General features: G+C 40.9%; 1 protein-coding gene across 12 annotated transcripts in view; it reads right to left on the reverse strand.

Moving 5' to 3' along the window:
* Positions 1-21,425, reverse strand: part of LOC127952170 (zinc finger protein 665) — an 88,878-nt gene that overhangs the window by 48,290 nt on the left and 19,163 nt on the right. For 2 of the 12 annotated variants that reach the window (XM_052550537.1, XM_052550546.1), the window contains exon 2: positions 17,146-17,343. The exons of 3 other annotated variants lie outside the window; for them this stretch is intronic. In XM_052550537.1, coding sequence (XP_052406497.1) covers positions 17,146-17,224 — 79 coding nt within the window. In that variant the 5' untranslated portion in view covers positions 17,225-17,343. Of the gene's footprint in view, positions 1-2,579; positions 2,740-4,431; positions 6,961-17,145; positions 17,344-21,425 lie in introns of those variants that run through there. 7 more of the 12 variants (XM_052550548.1, XM_052550543.1, XR_008152835.1 and 4 more) reach the window with 6 other exon arrangements.

The following is a 21,425-nucleotide window of genomic DNA, read 5'->3' on the forward strand; positions in this document are numbered from 1 at the left end:
ATATCGCGATGCATGAATCCACGATAGTCACATCGCAGGAAGTGCGATGTAGGTTGTCATAGTTGATCTGTTATTCATTAACTGTACGGCCAACTGCTCCCCGGCCCTTGACGAATGTGATTCGCGGATTAATTGCACAGCTCAACCATCATAGAGTGAAAGTTTTGACAGGGCAGAGAGAGAGAGAGAGGGCAGAGAGAGAAAGAGAGCTAGATAGAGCGCGCGCGCGAGAGAGAGATAGAGAGAGAGAGCGCGCGTGAGAGAGAGAGAGCGTGTGAGCTCTAGAAGAAAGTTTGTGTCTTGATGAGCATGTATCGCTCACTAGGAGTCGCTTAATGCAGAGGAGTCAGCTGCTGCATGCAGGGTTTTTTTTTTTGGCTTCAACTGAGGATAAATTGTCCTATTGGTTAAAATCCCCAATCTGTTTACTTAAATATTAAATTAATAAATAACATCAAAACAGGGGCGTTTGCGTTATGATGTGGTGGGCTGCTGTGGGCCAGAAAGTCCAGGGCCACTTTTTGGTCCCAGTCCGCCCTGAATGGCACACCCCATCCAAAAAGCACAACCATTTGTATAAATAATGTTATCCTGAGTGTGATGTCTTACCGGAATTAGTTTAAAATTAAGGTGAAAAATAAAGGTTTGGTGTTTAATGTATTTGTGTTGATGTTGAAATGGATTTTAAAACATATGGTATCGAAATTGGCACCAGATCGAAAGATTTTGAACAATACCCAGCCAGCCTAGATATGAAACTGAATATGTGTGAAGCGATTGTTCAAAAGCATCAGTTTTTAAATCTCCCGGTCATAACATGATATTCTTCAAGTAATTGTCCAAAAATTAGGCTTTATTAATCAAAACCCTGTATATTTGTGTGAAAAGGAATAAAAGGTGTTTTACTGTCTCTAGTGTTTGACCCAGGTACGTTTATGCCATGAGACCAGGAAGCAAATAACAGAAACATCACGCTCAACAGACCATCTGAAAGTGTCACAAAGTGCATTTAAAGATTAAAGCTGTCTGTTACGAATTAAATTAAACCTTTACTCAAAGAGGAATGAATTGTCTGTAACAAGTAAAAGAGATTCTCTTAAAAAGATCCCTGGGGTTCTCGCTCTCACGTCTGAGGTTTCACAAGCACAAAACACTAGGAAGGTGCAAGAGAAGAAAACAGAGGAAAGGAAACTACTAAAGAAGTAGGAAAGACTAGCTCTAACTGCTCGTAGTCTTCCTCTGTTAGAGGAATGCTGACAGAAGATTGAGTCATATACACAGAGAAAATTCTGAAGGCCAACACCTGTGCAAATACAACACTGGGAAAATACAGAAAATCCTATATGAAAAATTGAAAATAAAAATATAGAACTGTCAATCACACTACAGCAGGCTACTTATGTATCGCTATAAATTATGTCAAAAGTGGAAAAAGTTTTATATCTCTCAAAATGAGAGAGGTCACTCTTAACAGCCTGCATTGCAACACAAAATATAGAAGCAGCTTCTCGAATTCTCAGAGAAATATCAGTTTTTTTTTTTCTGGCTCACAGGATGTAGAAACACCATTCTCACTTAAAGACGGAGCTGAGGCCTTTCTGAGTTTAAGACCTCAACAGATTCTGATTCACAACGAAAATCACTAAATACAATCATCTTATTAATCTCTTCTTTATATAATTAATCTGATCTTTTGATTTGGAGACTATTTCTTCATAGTTTCTGTCTTGTTCTTCTTTCTTCTGTGTTTTCCCTTCTTCTCTTTCTTAATGTCTTTGTCTTGTCAGTTTCTTGTGTTTGATTTGGAGAGTGCACATCATTTATTGGATCTATTGGATACAACAGTTATAATATTTAATCCTGATTTTTTTTTTTTTTAACTTTTCCATTTATGTACTTATTTTTAGATATAGTGAATACAAATTAAAGAATAACAATAAATTTACTCATTTATTTTTTATACATCTTATTGATTTATTTATTTACAGTGCCCTTCACTAATATTTGCGCAATATGAGCAAAAGCAATTGTGAAAATAAATCTGCATCATTTATCTTTTTGATCTTTCATCCAAAAATTTTACCTTTGTAAAATTGCACACTTGTACATAATATCTGTACTTAATTTAAATAGCTAGCACATATGTTTCCCTCTTTACTTCTACTTCTGTATTAAGTGCATTTTAAATTTTCTGTTTCTTATATTAGTGTTATATTCCATCTGTACTGTTTAATTTTATTTAATAGTCTAATGTTCACACATAGGAGGACGGCTTGATCTTCACAGTTAAACGCTCAAATATTTTGAATACCTGTTTGCAATGTGATTCATGCACAACTGATGATGCTCCTTAAATTTGCACTAATCTAGAATTGTTTTACCAAACTATTTACAGCGTGCAGTCTAACACAGGCAACCATATTTTTTTTTTCACCTTTAGTAGTCTGAAGATGACAAACCAGAAACAGAGGAACAAATAACTTACAGAGAAGATTTACAAGCCATACCAGCCTCTCAAAGTGAGTTATCATGGATATTCATGTAAAACATCTAATAAAACTATTATCAAGAGCACTCACGTGACTGTGTTCAAACTCGTCATATCACGCGGGTCAATCACAAATGCTCCAGCTCTGTGAATTAAACTGCAGACTAAATCCCCGCGAGGCTATAAATATTCACGAATTCAGTTCCGTTGATTTGAACTGTGTGTCCGTTACTCCGGAACCGGAAGCGGAAGCGTCACCAGTGAGCGCTTGAGCAGATCTGGCGCCTTCTGCTGGACGCTCGCGCATTTATAAATTTAACTTCTCATTTACACTTTATTATTTCAGATACACTGTATTTACACGAAATACAAGAAACTATTGAAACACGGTAAAGATCTGAATAGTTTCCCTCGTACGAATAAATTCTTTGTTATACACAGCGAAAGAGTAAGAGAATAAGACAGATTTATTAAAGTCATGTATTTATTATTGTTTTTACATTGCATACATTTCTAAGTGATCAGTGGGTATCAGTTGTCAGAAATAATCCTTTAATGATTTTAGCTATTAAAGCTCTACAAAGAGACCTAATGCCTCTTGCTTCACCGTTTTCAACACAAATTAATAACTCAATATGTTTCATATCTGAAATAATATACCTTATTCATAGAATATTTTTCTGTTTTCTTAAATTACGTTTTTTTCTTAAATTCTCAAAATAATGGCGATAATAATTTAGGAAATCCCAACCAGACGGTGCAACTGGCTCCATTACTGAAACAGTTAAAAAAGAAAGAAAAATGTTTAAAAACAATTAGTTTAATGAGTGGAAGCAACAGCTGCAAAACCAAAAACTGTAAAATATAAATAAGAAATCCTAATTTTAACAAAGTACAAAAACTTCATTTAAACTTTAACAAACACTGTTTTTTTAGAGGTTCACTAAATAACTAAATAAATGAATAAAGCCAAATGACTTGCAGCAACTGAACATGAAATACAAACAGATCTCAAGATCTCGGCATCTTCAATTATTAATAAATCAAATTCTCTGGACTCTCTAGATCAATAATTATCAAAAAATTTTAAACATTCGCATTTGGACTGTTACGACAGGGCCATTTCATAATATGGTCTTTAACTAGTGAACCCAAATGTCTATAAATCTTAAAACAAAACCCAAAACGTCACAGAACTTTGTAAAGCATTACATGATTCTAAACAATCATCCAACATTTTATGGAGACTGGACAGAAACTGACACTGTAATAGTTATGAAGGGTAAACATTTTTTTCAGACATTTTAATCTTGTCAATTATGCAACATCATGATTAAATTTAAACCTGAAAAATATGATAAACAGGACACTTCCAGTAAGCATTTTATTACCTGCAAGTTATTAAAAAAAAATCTGTATCTACGACATAATGTGTATCTGTGTGTGTGAGCATGTTTAGTCTGTATTAAGTAATAGACTGTGTTTTAAGTAATAAAGTTTAACATTTCCATTACTATGTGATGAGTCTCCCTCCCCTCTTCAATGTATTATGAATTAATAGCAATGTATTAATAAAAAAAGGTTACATTTAATCAACAATAACTCATATCTCTCTATCTACTGACTTCAAGTGAGAATGCGTATCGGTAAGGTTTTGTAGCAAATTAACTCAATAAAGAAATGCATATAAATAATTACAATTAATTATGAATATTTAACATTATGTATATCAGATGCCAGTAGTAAATGTAGCAGAATTTAATTCCCATCAACTAATCTGTTCGTCCAGCAAACATTCAGTGTGATTTCATAACTCCAAGAAATGATATTTCCATGGCCACAGAATATAAGTTTCTTACAGAATGAATGTTTTAGAGCATATAGCTAAATCATTTCGTAAAAGGGACATTATTCACAAGCAGTGACACAATCAGAAACTCATGTAATCTGTGCACAAGAGTTTTATTAACTAAACACTAACACAAACTAGTCTAACACATTTCTTAACCAATAGAGATCTACACTTTCGGAGGGAAAGTTTACGACTCTTTGTCGTCGCAGCATGGTATTTTGTATATTTAATGGCATTGGGTTTTGATGCAAAAGATTCTCAGAGCATTATCATGTAGTGTAGGTATCAACATATGTACACTCTCAATTAGATCATCAAAACACAAATTCAAAGAGACCAAACATGGTATAGATGAGGTTATTTTAACTAGTGATCTATCATAATGCATGCATAAAACAGTATACAATACAAAAGACAATATACGAGAACAGTAATAATATACACAGCGACCTGGCGATATGAGTGTTCTTTCAGAGAAAGTGTTTTTTCCTATGAATTAACTAGAGAAGAGTCTTTTATGGGCATTATGGGTGTCTCCTATGGGGAAAGGTAGTGAGAGGGAGGACTCTCAACATGCCATTGGGTCGTAAAGTTCATCTGGTCTGGTAAAGGTGTCCAGGATGCCATGGTAACAGAAAGATCCTAACTTTAAAATATTATCTAATCTGATTGATAACCATGATCGTTTCTGTTAGGACAACATTCAGGACAAAAGCTACTTCAGAAAAGACTCTTCCATTGACTAATGCCTTTACTTTTCTTTGCCAAATTGAAGTAGCTTCTGTTATTCTGTTTCCCTCATCAGCAGCTCGCACAGTGTTTCCTAACTAGAGATAAGATACGACTTTGTAAAATAGGATAATAATCCTAAATCAAGTTAAGATTTGCTTCTGTAATACGAATTTGAAACAAATCCTAATTTAACATATATCTTAAGTTGAGAACTGAGATAAGAAGTTTTCTGTAACCCGCCCCATGGGATATCATTTATATCATGAAGCAAAATGATGTACAATAATAAACTTTTGTGACATTGTTCTTTGGGGAGAAAATTTATCTTTGAGTTTATCTGAATCGGTTGGATCTGCTGGTTTTGAAGAGGAACTTTATTCACTGAGAAAACTTCAGATAATGTTTCTTTGTCTTGTCACTGGTAATGACAGATTTATCCAGATGATATTTCACAGCTTGATCCATTATTGTGTCACATTTGGTGAGGAAGCAGCATCAGATCTGAAGATGATCTACTAACTGTGTTTGTTTTTTGTATGATTGAGTAGAGAAGATGATTGTTTGAAACACTTCCCACATGCAGTGCAGTGATACGGTTTCTCTCCAGTGTGGATCCTCTTGTGTCTTTTTAGATGTGATGACACACTGAATCTCCTGTCACAGTGTGAACACTTGTAAGGTTTCTCGCCAGTGTGGATCCTCTCATGTGTTTTCAGGTATCCTGATCGACTGAATCTGTCATCACAGTGTGAACACTTATAAGGTTTCTCTCCAGTGTGGATCATCTCATGTCTTTTTAGATGTGATGACACACTGAATCTCTTTTCACAGTGTAAACACTTGTAAGGTTTCTCTCCAGTGTGGATCCTCTCATGTCTTTTTAGATGTGATGACAAACTGAATCTCTTTTCACAGTGTGAACACTTGTAAGGTTTCTCTCCAGTGTGGATCCTCTCATGTCTTTTTAGAAGTGATGACCCATTAAATCTCTTTTCACAGTGTGAACACTTGTAAGGTTTCTCTCCAGTGTGGATCATCTCATGTGTTTTCAGGTTTCCTGACTGAATGAATCTCTCGTCACAGTGTGAACACTTAAAAGGTTTCACTCCAGTGTGGATCCTCTCGTGTTTTTTTAGATATGATGAAACAATGAATCTCTTGTCACAGTGTGAACACTTGTAAGGTTTCTCTCCACTGTGAATCTTCTCATGCAGTTTTAAACTGCTCGCTGAAATAAAAGTCTTTTCACACTCAAAGCACATGTACTCTCTCACACCAGTATGTTTTTTCTGATGAGCTTTCAAATATTCTTTTAATCGAAAACTCTTTCCACACAAATGACATGAATGTGGCTTCTCCTTCGCATGAAGTTTCAGGTGTTTTGTCAGGCTTGAATACCACAAAAATGTTTTCCCGCATTGATCACATGTGTGTGGTTTCTCTCCAGTGTGGATGTTCATGTGTACCTTAAGAGATGATGATTGTGAGAAACTCTTCCCGCATTGATCACATGTGTGTGGTTTCTCTCCAGTGTGGATGTTCATGTGTACCTTAAGAGATGATGATTGTGAGAAACTCTTCCCGCATTGATCACATGTGTGTGGTTTCTCTCCAGTGTGGATGTTCATGTGTAGCTGAAGGTTTGCTGATCGTGAGAAACTCCTCCCGCACTGATCACAAGTGAACGGTTTCTCTCCAGTGTGGATGTTCATGTGTCGCTTGAGAAGAGCTTTGCTTGTGAAACTCTTTCCACACTGAATGCAGGGGAAAGATTTCTTCTTCTTCCTTTTCTTTAAATCTTTCTGTATGGGTTTTTCTCCGTATCTGACATGATTTTTCTTCTCAGATTCACTAAATTCTTCTCTCTCCTCATTATGTTCAATCAGCTCTGAAACAAAAGTAAAAATCATATATTTTCATTAACTTGTTTAAAAAAAAAACCACTGAAAGGACATAAAACTGAAAACTATAAACAGGGTTTCTGCAGGGTTTATTCAGTCAAATTTAAGACTTTCTAGACCTTTTTATGACTACTAGGATTAGAATTTACTGTTGCAATCAAAATTACTCAACCCCCCAGAGACTGCAATACTTTACAAATACAAGGCTTTCTGAAGATCCAGGATAAAATAAAAATTGCATCTATAACAGTTCACTGGCATATTAAAAGTGATATTGTCAATATATAATGTAATATTTTTGAGTTATAAGATTTTTTTATAATACTGCTGTGTCATAATTATTCAACCCCGATTCAACATTGCTGTTTTTAAATCACTTATTTGCATGGTGGGGAATAAAACAGTCTCAAAACACAATTAAGCTTTTAGAAACTCTATTAAAAACAGAATTAGCTTGAGCTGTTACACATACAGTTTGGCCCATGCATGTATTGAAGTTGAGTAGCAAAAATGTCAACAGAGATGTCATGAAAGCTAAAGAGAATAAATATCATAGTACTTTAGAAAGGCTAAGGCTATATGAAGATTTCCAAGAGACACAGCTCTCAGCCGTATTCCCTAAGTTTAACGTGTGTTTTACCAGAAAACCTTTGAGGGTGTTGAAGAAAAAGCACAATATCATAAAACGTTTTATCAGAGCAACTGAGAAAAACCTGCAATGTACAGCCAAAGACTTGCAAGATGACCCGATGAAAGGAGGAAAACCATTTCAAAGCATTGTGTAAGAAGATCACTAGACAAGTATGGCCTTCATGTTGAGACATCTTGTAGAATACCACTCTTGATCAAAGAAACAAAGGACAACTTTAACTTGATAACATTTATTTGTGTAGACCTGTGGAGCTCTGGAGGAATGTTATATGGAGTGATGTGACCAAACTGCAACTTTTTGGACCCATGGATCAGCGGTATTTTTGCAAAACAGGTAAAGCTCATAAGCAGAAGAACACTGTATCAAGATGGTGGCGCGTCCACACGCAGCGGCTTCTCTCTGTCCCGACAGAACGGTGTTTTCGTGTTTTTGTCTTGTGAGTCGCAGTGTTTTTGTATGCTGTCTTCGCGTCTACCTGTCTGTAAGCGCAAATACAGTCCCGAGTTTCTGCTCGATGTCGGCAGGACCGCATTTTTACAGTTAAACTCCGCGCACGCAGAACAGCTGCGGGATCTTGATCTGCTACGGAGGCCTTCACCATCACCGACCCCCACTACTGCATCTCGCCCACAGCGGAGGCGCCACAAGCGTTGTGAGAGGAAGCAGAAGAAGGGGAAGCGCCGAGGTATCCGGGCTAGGCTAACGGCTAACCCACACAAGCCATCTATCCCCACCATCGTACTGGCTAACGTACGCTCGTTGGATAATAAACTGGACTACATCCGATTATTACGCTCAACTCAGAGGACTGTAAGAGACTGTTGTGTTTTTGTGTTCACGGAAACATGGCTCAGCAACAGCGTTCCAGATGGCGCTATTCAGCTCGACCAGCTGACGTGCTATCGAGCGGACAGAGCTCTCGTTGCGGGAGGATAAACCCGCGGCGGCGGGCTTTGTGTTTACATCAATGACGCGTGGTGCCGCGATACTGTTGTGATCTGCAAACACTGCTCAACCCTGGTGGAGTTTATGATTATTAAGTGCCGGCCGTTCTATCTGCCGAGGGAATATACTGCTATAGTGCTCATTTCAGTTTACATTCCCCCAAACAACAGCTGCAACAGGAACGACGCACTAAATGAACTGTACCAGCACATCAGTGAGCAGCAGAAAGCACACCCTGATGCTTTTCTCATCATAGCTGGGGATTTCAACCATGCTGACCTTAAGAGTGTGTTTCCAAAAAAAAAAACCAGCACATCAACTTTCCAACACGAGGTAATAACATTTTGGACTTTGTTTACACCACACAGAGAGGAGCTTACAAAGCCCTCCCCCATCCCCCACCTCGGAGCTTCAGACCACATCACTGTTATGCTAATGCCTGCATACAGACCACTCATTAAAGTCGCCAAACCAGTTTACAAACAGATTAAAGTGTGGCCAGAAGGATCATCAGATGTTCTTCAGGACTGCTTCAACACAACTGACTGGGACATGTTTAAACAGGCTGCCACATGCAATAACACCACTGACCTCCAGGAGTACTCAGAGACTGTCACTGCCTACATCAATAAGTGTATTGATGATGTAACAGTCACAAAAACCATCACTGTCCGGGCCAACCAGAAGCCATGGATGACAGGGGAGGTCTACAGACTCATGAAGACACAGAACGCTGCCTTCAGAGCTGCAGATGAGGTGGGCCTGAGAACAGCTAGGGCCAACCTGTCCCGTGGGATCAGAGAGGCTAAGAGACAGCACTCCAGGAGGATAGCTCATCAATTCAGTGACAGCAGAGACACTAGGAACCTGTGGCAGGGGATACAGACCATTACGGACTACAAGCCCCCACCCCGGACCTGTGACAACAACATCTCTCTGCTGAACGAGCTGAACACCTTCTTCGCTCGCTTTGAGCAACAAAACAGCACCACTGCACAGAAGACTCCACCTCCTCCCGGTGACCAGGTGATGACGCTGACCCCAGACAGCGTGAGGAGATCCTTCAGCAGGATCAATACACGCAAAGCTCCGGGTCCTGACAACATCCCAGGGCGTGCACTGAGAGACTGTGCAGCAGAACTCACTGATGTATTCACAGACATTTTCAACATATCACTGAGTCAGGCTGTTGTTCCCACATGCTTTAAAACCACTACCATCATCCCAGTCCCAAAGAAGCCATCTCCATCCTGCTTCAATGACTACCGTCCTGTTGCACTTACCCCCATTCTCATGAAGTGCTTTGAACGGCTAGTCATGCACCACATCAAGTCTGCCCCCCCCCCTCCCTGAACCCCTTCCAGTTTGCATATCAGTCCAACCGGTCGACCGATGATGCCATCTCCACTGCCGTCCACTCGGCACTCATCCATCTGGACAAAAAGGACTCATATGTCAGAATGTTGTTCATAGACTTCAGTTCAGCATTCAACACGATCATCCCTCAACAGCTCATCTACAAACTGATTCAGCTGGGGCTCAACACTTCGCTGTGCAACTGGCTGTTGGACTTTCTGACTGGAAGACCTCAGGCAGTACGGGTCGGCAGTAACACATCCAGCACCAACACACTGAACACTGGGGCCCCCCAAGGATGTGTGCTGAGCACCCTCCTCTTCACTCTGCTGACCCATGACTGCACACCGTCACACAGCTCCAACCTCTTCATTAAGTTTGCGGATGACACGACTGTGGTGGGTCTCATTAGCAACAAAGATGAGACAAATTACAGGAGTGAGGTGAGCCGCCTGGCCAAGTGATGCAGTGACAACAATCTGTCTCTGAATGTGGAGAAGACAAAGGAGATTGTTGTAGACTTCAGGAGAGCACACACTCAGAACGTTCCTCTGACCATCAACGGTGCGACTGTGGAGAGAGTGAGCAGCACTCTGGGTGCTGGGTGTGCACATCACAGAGGACCTCTCCTGGACTGAAAACACAGCAGCACTGGCCAAGAAATCACAACAGCGTCTCTACTTCCTCCGAAAACTGAGGAGAGCCAGAGCCCCACCCCCCATCATATACACCTTCTACAAAGGCACCATCGAGAGCAATCTGTCGAGCTGCATCACTGTGTGGGATGGCGCCTGCAACGCATCCTGCCGAAAGACTCTGCAACGCATAGTGAGAGCAGCTGAGAAGATCATTGGTGTCTCTCTCCCCTCCCTCCAAGATATTTATGGAACACGTCTCACCCGCAAAGCCATCTGAATCGCAGGTGATCCCACTCACCCATCACACAGCTTCTTCAGCTTGCTACCATCAGGGAGGAGACTGCGGAGTCTCCAGGCCAGGACCAGCAGACTGAAGGACAGCTTCATCCACCAGGCTGTCAGGAACCTGAACTCCCCCCCGAACCTGCCCCCCCTCCCCTCTTCTTCCCCAGGCACCACTGAACTATGACACCCCCCCCCCCCCCCTCCACACACACTAATTACATATATATACACTAATTAATGTCACTTGAGCAACATTGTCCTGCTCACTACCTCATTCGGCATGGAACTGATGTCATTCCACTACATCATCAGTCAGTTAAATAAAATAACTGCTCTTGGTCACTTGTCACATGTCAGTTTAATCAGACTTAATAAGATATTTTTAATAAGTGATTTTTTTTTTTTTTTGCACTAAAAAATCTTTTAACTGCACTGATGTTCACTTCATTGATTTGCACTCTATCTGTCATAGCCCTGAACACCTCAACACCACGCTACTGAATTGGGCTCTTTCACATCCTTTTGTTTGTTCAAAACTGTGATTAGTATTTGTTCGTTCATGTGCAGGAGGGACTGTCCGTGATACGCGGCTCTCTCTCCGCACCGAACATAGCGTGCGAGTAACTCAGTAACTCAGTTCAGCTTTTCCGCATCTTGTGTTTGGATGCTTGATACAGATTGTTAGCGACGGGCTTGAGCCAGCTACTAAATGCACCGTCTTCGAGCCATAGATCGTTAAAATGTACATTTTTGAAAGTCCTTCTTACAAGTCTGTATGCTGCCGCATGGACCTTGTAGTTCTGGAACGCTGTGATACCAGTGTGATACCACCCAGATTCCTCATACAGAACTACAACAGGCGAAACAATGAATGCCATTGCCGCTGCGAGATTATTTTGATGGAAGAACAATTTAATGGACTAGCATATAAATTTAAGACGTGGAAAAATGTTTTTTATGACCTTGTATGGAAAATCTGGACGTTTTTATGACTTTTTATGGCCTTAAATTCTTATTGTTAAATTTATGACTTGTTATGGCCCTGCGCTAAACTTATACTTGGCCACCAACTCACACATTGGCGAGTGAAATCTGAGAATTTATCTGAAGATTTAGTTGCATATGAGAGTGATTTACTCGTAACGTAGAGGGTTACTATGTAGTAAACAAACCCGCATGCCTCTGCCATTCATTCATTCACACAGAGCATACAGGATTCATATATTTCAACCAACTTTTGCGACTAAACATTTACAGATACTGGTCCATATGGAGATTTGATTTGATTAATGTATGCTAACTTGGACAAATTCTGTGACTGTGCATATTAAAATGTAAGTTTCATTTTCATGACTGGATTTTGAGATTCTGTCCGCGTTTTCTGCTTTGTGGAAATCATAGCACTGTATGCGTCAAGAACCGGGTTTGAACGAGACCTCGGTACCACCGGTACTTAAAGAAAACTGGTACTGTCAAATTTTCATTTTTTTTGTACCGACTTGCTACCAAAGTACCTGGTCTTTTGACAACACTAATACATATATATTTTTTAAATGACGGAAATCATAATATTACATCTCTTTTCTACACATATGGATGAGTGAGTCGATCAGGCTTTGTGTTTTGTTTGCATGTGAGTGTTTTGCCCTCTTTCCCTTTTTAGTTTGGTCTACTCCATTGCGTATCTTGAAACACGCCCCTTTTCACATGTAAATGAATAGCCTATGGTGGGAGAGGACGCAGGCGTTTGTTTGTTCGCCGCTTCTCCACCTCTGCCCTAGTATTTACTTGTATTATTTGCTTTATTTAAAAAAAAAACTTGTTTTATTAGTTTTAAAATCGCAGTTTTAAAATTATTTTGCGAGTATATCACTTAGCTTAGCGAAGCTTAGCGAAGCTACAACCGCTAAGATTGTTACGGTGCTTGGCTGACTGGTCAACATTTGGATGGATTTATGTCTGATTTGGCTGTGGATTGTATCACCTTGTCTGCTGACCAAACTGTGACAACGAGCATCGGCCGAATGATCACTGTTAATGTTGGGCATATTTTAATGGCGTCCAGCATTATCGTCAAATATTCCATCTCGCAGCTGCTGAGTTACAACCAGTGGTTACCTCCACCCTGCATTCCTGTCATAAAACAGCTCGGACTTCTCCGTCGACCCCGGTATGTCCATAGAAGTTGTCCCGCAATAAGTTTGTTTACTGTCAGCATAATGCTGCTTCAATTCCTTCCATCTGGTCAATGACTGCACGTGTCGTACCTGTGGGACCTCATCAGAGCTCTGGCGTTATTGGACATTGTAGCAACCACCCGCCTCTCTTTCCTCTGAGAGCCGCTAGTGCTGGGCGAAATAGAAATCATGGAGTGGATTACAGTGTATTGCGGAGCTTACAGAGACTTGGACCAAAAGATCTGTCTTCCGCCACTATGGAATTATTTAATACACAATCTCTTACAAATAAATCTCTTCTAATCTACGATCATATATTGGATAAAAAGCTGGATTTTATGTGCCTGGTCGAAACTTGGCACAAACCAGGGGATTATTCAGTGCTTAATGAAGCCTGCCCCCAGGGCTACTGCTACCTGGAAAAAGCCCGTAGGTCTGGTCGAGGGGGTGGTTTGGCCGTCATCCATCGGGCTGAATTGAAACTTTCTCCCCTGCCACTGCCTGACTTTATGTCCATGGAATGCTTAGCCTTTAAATGCAAACCTCCTCATTCAATGACAGTGTTGCTCATATACCGTCCCCCCAAATTACACTCTTTATTTCTTACGGAAATACATGACTTACTTACATCACTTTGTTCAGTGTCATCCAACATTGTTATTATTGGTGATGTAAATATCCATGTGGATAATCCCTCTTGCCAGCTGTCAAGAGAGTTTTTGAGTCTGCTTGATTGTCTGAGTCTCCATCAGCATGTGAAGGCCCCAACACACACTAGGGGGCACACTTTAGATCTCGTTATTACTGACTCTGTTCCTATTAAGAGTTTGGATGTTTATGATCTGGGTGTGTCTGATCACAAGGTGGTCTCTATGGCTTTCACATTTCAATTGCCTACCACAAGACTCAAGCGTCAAATGTCCTTCCGGAACTGGAAACACATTGACCAAAACTCTATGACTGCAGACCTCAAACAAATTTCTTGTCCAGACATCTCAACTGTAGACGAACTGGTGGATCACTATAATGCATCTTTGAGCAGTGTTTTTGACCTCCACGCTCCTATTAAGACACGTGAAGTTACTTTTGTATGCTCTGCTCCCTGGTATACACAAGAACTACGTAGAATGAAAATGGCAGGCCGTGCCTTGGAGCGTCATTACAGGAAATCGGGACTCACTGTCCATAAGCTTGCATTTCGTGACCATCAAAGGACCTATTTTAAGTCCCTGAAAGACGCACGTTGTCAATTTTATTCAAATCAAATCAATAAAAATACAGGTAACTCTAAGCAGTTGTTTGCCACAATTACCCATTTTTTGGAACCACAAAAGCCTTCTTCCACTGAAGTGACTAAGGAGCGCTGTAATAATTTTATTGACTTTTTTAGATCAAAAATCAGCAACATCCGCTCCTTAACGCCTGGATCATACCCCCCACCTTCACCTGCCATAAATCCTTTAATTGGGAGTTTGCCATCTCTCCCATATTTTACTGCGTTCTCAAGCGGCCAGATTGATGAAATTCTACGAGGAATGAAATCAACATCCTGCACATTGGACCCTATTCCGACAGTTCTGCTTAAGTCACATTTTCCTATTGTCAGTCCACTCATTACAAAGTTAGTTAATCTTTCATTACAAACTGGTCATGTTCCACCCTCTCTTAAAGCAGCTGTTATCCGCCCGGTTTTGAAGAAGCCCTCATTAGACCCAGAGGAGCTTGCAAGCTACAGACCAATCTCAAACCTGACTTTTTTGTCAAAGGTCCTGGAAAAAACAGTTGCTTCCCAACTTCAGAACCATCTTAGACGTAATAATCTGTTTGAGAAGTTCCAGTCAGGCTTTCGCTCAGCCCACAGTACGGAAACAGCACTGCTCAGGGTGACAAATGACCTACTGATGACAGCCGATGCAGGATCGCCATCACTGCTTATTCTATTGGATTTGTCTGCGGCCTTCGACACAGTGGACCATACTATTCTCCTGGATCGACTCCATCATACAGTTGGACTCTCGGGGACTGCATTGCAGTGGTTCCAGTCCTACCTGTCCGGCAGAACTGAATGTGTTATGTTGGGAGGATGTAAGTCCAGGCTGTCCACCGTTACATGTGGTGTTCCGCAGGGGTCAGTTCTTGGTCCCATCCTTTTTACCATTTATATGTTACCTCTTGGGCACGTCATCAGCAGACATGGGCTGTCCTTCCATTGCTATGCTGATGACACGCAGCTTTATATCAAAACTGTCCCTAACCCCTCAGAAGCCATCTCTCACCTCACCGCATGCCTTGAGGAGATAAAGGCATGGATGAATGGAAATTTTTTACAGTTAAATAGTAGTAAAACTGAGGGACTCCTTGTTGGTACCCCCCATCAGATCCGTTCTTTTCCTATATCTCAGTTCCTCTTTGATGGCAAGATTATTACTCTCTCCTCCTCAGTCACAAATTTGGGGGTTCAGCTTGATGCACAGTTGACCTACAGCGGCCACATAAAACATCTGTGTAAGTCATCATTTTATCAGCTACGAAAGATTTCCAAACTCCTCCCCCTGTTAACTCTTCCAGATGCAGAGAAACTTGTCCATCCCTTTATCTCCTCAAGGCTGGACTACTGTAATGGACTTTTTGTTGGGATTCCTGCTAAGGACATACAAAAGTTGCAGTACATCCAAAATAGCGCAGCTAGAATCCTAATGAAAGTAAGGAAATTTGAACATATCACCCCCATTCTGAAATCACTCCATTGGCTCCCGGTTTCTACCCGGATTGAATACAAAATCATTTTGTTAACTCACAAATGTATCTTCGGTCAGGCACCATCATATCTCAAAGATTTGATCAATTTGCAACCTTCAAATCGTACCCTCAGATCAACAGGAAGCATGCTCCTTCAAGTTCCTGTCACCAAGCTTTGTACTATGGGGGGTCGAGCTTTTTGCTCTGCAGCCCCACAGCTTTGGAACCATCTTCCTGTCCAGTTGCGAGTCACACAGAGACTGGACACTTTTAAAGCAAATCTGAAGACTTTTTTATTTAGGAAAGCATATAATTGCCGAGCTGTCATGTTTTAGTAATTTGTGATGTTTTGATCTTATTATTTTATGTAGCACTTTGAGATTCCCCCAATGAAAAGTGCATTATAAATAAAATCTATTATTATTATTATTATTATTATTAAATTTGCTTAAAACATAACCGACTGTGTTTACAAGAATACTTGCATAGACAATTATTTTTGATATTATTTATTTTTAATAGTATAATTATTAGTTTTACAGAATGCGCGCGAATTGGTTAAAACACTTGAATTGGCACGATTTAGAAACAAGTGCAAACGATCAACTACGATCCCTTTTTTACCCCTTTAAGCGAGTGAACAATGCAAATCAATTTAGGAATTTTACATCACTATTCACGATAGACTGTTGGGCAGAGCGGTGATATATTTTGGAGCCCGACTGGAAAACACAATAGCCCCAGGACATTGGGCTCGAGATTTTTTGAGCCCTGCACCTCAGATCTATCCAGTTTGTGAACCATTGGTTTCCACACTTGTTTTGTTCAACAAAATAAATTATTATTTTAAAAGATTGACTCCAAAGGAACCATCTGTTTACTAATCGGATCATGAACTTGTATTACCAAGTCAAAGATTATCTATTATTGAACATCTCAAATAAATAAATACTTCAAGTTCATCTGTAAAGCACATAAAGCAATCGTTTGAGTTCATTAACTTCTATTTCATGCATGATTTGTATGGATCTGTTAACTGAATGCAAAGTGTGAGTTCTAGGAGAATGTTTTTGGTCCCAGTCTGCCCCTGTGTTCATGAATGGGGTAAACTGATCTTTAAATTACTATTTTAAAAATTGTGAGGTTCCATGAACTGTTTAGTCAATCTGAGTAAGAGATAAGAGAGAATGTTTATGGAAATCTGAGATGTTGCTGTGAATCAGTTTGGTAAAACACTACTTGTTTAATTTGTACTGGTCAGAAAAAGTCATAGAACGTGTCCCTTTGCTTTAGCAAAATTATTCAACAGCTCTAAACACAATATAAAACTGCCTGAAGCTTTATAACCATGAGCATTATTAATGAATATTAAACACCAACCTGTTTGTTCTTCAGTATCTTCAGTGTGTCTCATCTTTTCTCGGTCCTCTTTAATAAACTGAGTCTTAACAGATTTCATCTCTTTTTGATGATTTGAGGCTCGTCTTCACTTGTTTACTGATGGAAATATTCCTGCATTTATTGGTGAATTGATGAATAGGAGATTGTTGTCAGAGGAGTTTCACTGAACATGAATTTCTGTGTGGAAGAAAATAAAAATTAAATCAAAGAGGCATTAAGTGTTATCTCTTTGTAAATCATAACATTACTATATTACATTATATTTGACCTAAACACTTTTGACTACAGTGTCGGGCCGAGTCCCAAAACACACTTGTAGCCAATCAGAAGTAAGGGGCGTGTCTTGTAAGGATAGCGAGAAGAGAGCGCTTAATGTCAAGTGCACAGACTGATATTAGCAGATCGACTACAGATAGATAAATAGGGGCGAAGTCCTTTCGGGGTATGGCCGTGTTTGTTTTGGTGCTTTCAAAAATCAGCATTGTTTGGTAAAAAAGGCCGATTGTTGGTGGGAGAAGTTTGGCCCAAATCAGTCCAGTGATATGTGGCCCAAATCAGGATAAGATCTGGCACCATATTGTGTAACCCTCGATAAACAAGATAAATACAATATTGCATGATAATGATTAAAAGATCACAGATATTTTAATGGAAGTGTAGTATTGTTAAAAATGAAGTCTTTGAAATGGAAAGTCAAAACAGAATTAGACATTATCATTTCAAAATTAAAGGGGGGGGGGTGAAATGCTATTTCATGCATACTGAGTTTTTTACACTGTTAAAGAGTTGGATTCCCATGCTAAACATGGTCAAAGTTTCAAAAATTAAGTTGTATATTTGAAGGAGTATTTTTGTTCCCAAAATACTCCTTCCGGTTTGTCACAAGTTTCTGAAAGTTTTTTTCGAGTATGGCTCTGTGTGACGTTAGATGGAGCGGAATTTCCTTATATGGGTCCTAAGGGCACGTCTGCCGGAAGAGCGCGCGCTCCCATATAGCAGAGCACTGAGAGGCTGAGCACAGACATTCATTCACCGATCAGAGCGAGAGCGTTGCGAAAAGTCACAAAAGAAGTGTGTTTTTGGTTGCCAGGGCATGACAACCCTGCACAGATTGACAAAAAAAAAAACAGCATTAAGGGACCAGTGGATGGAGTTTATTTTTACAGAGCATCAACGGAGTTGTGCAAGTGTTTTTGTTTGTTCCCTGCATTTCGAAGATGCTTGTTCTACCAACAAGGCCCAGTTTGACGACGGATTTGCGTATCGCTTATTTCTTAAGGATGATGCAATCCCAACGAAAAAGGGTCACGATCGTGTGTTGGAACCGCAGGCGGTGAGTAAAACTGCTTCAAATATCTCTGCCTCCTTGTTAGTGCGTCCTCTCCCATGCCGGAGACCCAGGTTCGAGCCCCGCTTTGAGCGAGTCGTTGCTGCTGCTGCTCTCGTTCAATTTCAGCCTCGGGATCTGATTCTGGATCATAAATAAATGGCTGAATCTGACAGTTAGCCATGGTTTGTTTTGGATGATGTTTTTTTTTCCTCACGGTAATGTCACAACTTCCAAACGCTCTCAACGCAAAAGCCTACTGGCGCTTGTGATTCTTTAGCTCCGCCCACACGTCACGCCTCCAGCCGGTCGTGTTTTTCCGGGTCGGTACAGACTATCTTTCTCTTATGAATATAATAAAACTAAAGACTTTTTGGAGTTATGAAGGATGCAGTACTACTCTATATGTACTCAAGATTAACAGGATATTGAGTGAAAACGAGCATTTCACCCCCCCTTTAAGCAAATCAGTCAAGTGCATTAAACCGCACTTAATTATAATTTTATATTATTATACTTTGTATAAATAATGTTAGAATCCTTATATGAAAAGAAAGAGAGATCATTTAACCGTTATCATGTAATATTTATTTGGACATACACTGATCTATAATAGAGAGTGGGGGCACATCATTTTTATTAGTATGCTGTCATGCACAAGCATTAAATAAAATGATCATGAAAGAATTTTATTTTTATTTGAATCCTCTGTTTCCATTTGATGGTGTGAGGAACAGATCCAAATTCAAACGGCATTCATTGGCGATATGTATCTCCTTCTTCTGTAGCTATTGTAACAATAAAAAAAATGTGCTGTTTTACAACAAGTTTTACAGCAACGATTTCAAACGCTCATTGGCTCTCGCCAGTTTCGTCAGAGATTGCGACATGCCATGTTTTCGGTGATGCGTGTTTTGAATGAGAAACGTGTGCCTTGACGGAGTGGATCAGGGTAGTATTTTCAGTGTTTGACAACTTAAATTATTCCCTTCTCCTCATGATTCTATTATAATCTGCCTGAGAGGACTGCAACTGCAAATCATCGCCATTTGGACTACTGTGATACTGCTTTTTGTCATATCTGTAATAAATTATTATTATTAAGTTATTGTTAATGTTAATGTTGCTGCCTTGGACCAAAGCATGTCACAAAAAGAATGATGGTGCTTATAGTAATACACAATGCTATAATATGAAATATTAAGATTCTGTATTACCAGACAGCAACATAGTGTTGGCCCAGATGTGGGCCGGATCTTGGCCAAAACTGCTTGCTGTCTGGGTTGGGTCTGGGCTATAAAAGGCTCAAGTGTGGCTCAGATTTGGGGATTCTGGTTTACTTAAGGCTGAGAATTGGCACCAATGATGAAAACTGTTTTGGCCCAGATCAGGGCTAGTTAACTGTGTTTAACTGTTTGAGATTTGGGCTGGTTACAGCCCATGTGTTGCCCTTGTCTTAAATCCAGTTCTGGGTCACTTCAGGGCCGTCATTCTTTGCAGCATTTGGGCAGAGAGAAAAGTTATCGTTTTTCCTGGATCTGGGTCACAAGACATTTGCTATGTGGATAAAAGTTAATGCTCGATCACGTTTGAAATGTGCCCTTCACCAAACCCAACCCTAAAATTAGTCGATATTGTTAAATGCAAAACTTATTGTGGCAGGGGAGGCTTGGGTCAGCTAGGTCCGTAACGGGAGAGAGAGTGAAGAGACAAGCGGTGGTAAGTGGGTCAAGTGAGAAACGAGTGACACCTTCTCATTGCAGTGATTGGCGTGGGGAGCGGTATTTAAGCCAGCCGCGAACCAGCGAGGGGATAGAGAGCTGAGGACTCATGGGGACTCAAGCAGAAAGGTGGAAAGCAAGACTGAATTGTCCATCAGTGGTTTGAATTAAACGTATGCGCAGGTGGCGTGACTTTGTTTTATTTTTGGTGATTAATAAAAACCCACGAGCCTCAGAAACGCCGACCCTGGTCTCCTTCCTTCTCCTACATAAGAACTTTATCACACTGTTGCCGATATCCGGGAAGGAAGGAGAACGACCATGAACATCGGTTTCAGGCAATGATGCAGGTCCAGCAGGAGGACCAGCTGGACCGGGAGGTTCAGATGAGGTCGGCTTCCCCCAGTTTCAACCCCGCCACCCACATGCCTCTGATGAAGATGGGAAGAAAGGACGATCCAGAAGCATTTATCGACTTGTTTGAGAGGACGGCTGAGGCGTGTGGGTGGCCAACAGACAGCTGGCCAGAGACCATCATCAACAAAGCAGCTCATCTCACGACTACCAAAGAGAGCCGCCCAGTGGGACCAGTGCCAACGGCCGGCGTTGCTGTGCGGCGTGTTCCGGGGTCTGCGAACTCCTTCGATCTACCCCCCCCCCCTTCCCCTTCTTCAAAGCCTGTCCCTTATCCCAGGACCCGATTCGCTGGGCCACCGAGGGCCGCCCCCCGCTGGAGGACGGGGACAGATCCGGCTGCTGCGTAGCGGGGCCCTGCCAGGTGAGTGGCGAAACCGCATCGGGAGGCACTTGATGAGCCACCTGCCACTTCCCCACTTCAATCAACTGACCCACTTCCGGCCACTAGGGCGGCGGTGAGGCCTAGGCCGGCCTGCTGGCGTATGCGGGGAGGTGGGAACATTGGTCCAGATCCCGGACAACCCGCAGGCTGCCCCCGATCGAGCCGGGTTGTACCAAATACCATATTATTAGTATTAAGGGGGGTACCGATCAGGCTTTGGTGGATTCAGGTTGTAAACAGACCTCCATCCATCAAAGCCTGATACAATCCAGGGCATTGGATACGGGCCACATGGTTAAGGTGAGGTGTGTGCACGGGGATATAGTGGAATACCCCGTAAAAGCCATAGCCATCAAATTAAGGGGACAAAAGCTTTATGTGGAGGTGGCCGTTAGTCCGCGCCTCTGGCATC

The sequence above is a fragment of the Carassius gibelio genome, chromosome B3 (genome assembly GCF_023724105.1).
Source record: "Carassius gibelio isolate Cgi1373 ecotype wild population from Czech Republic chromosome B3, carGib1.2-hapl.c, whole genome shotgun sequence".
Lineage (NCBI taxonomy): Eukaryota > Metazoa > Chordata > Actinopteri > Cypriniformes > Cyprinidae > Carassius > Carassius gibelio.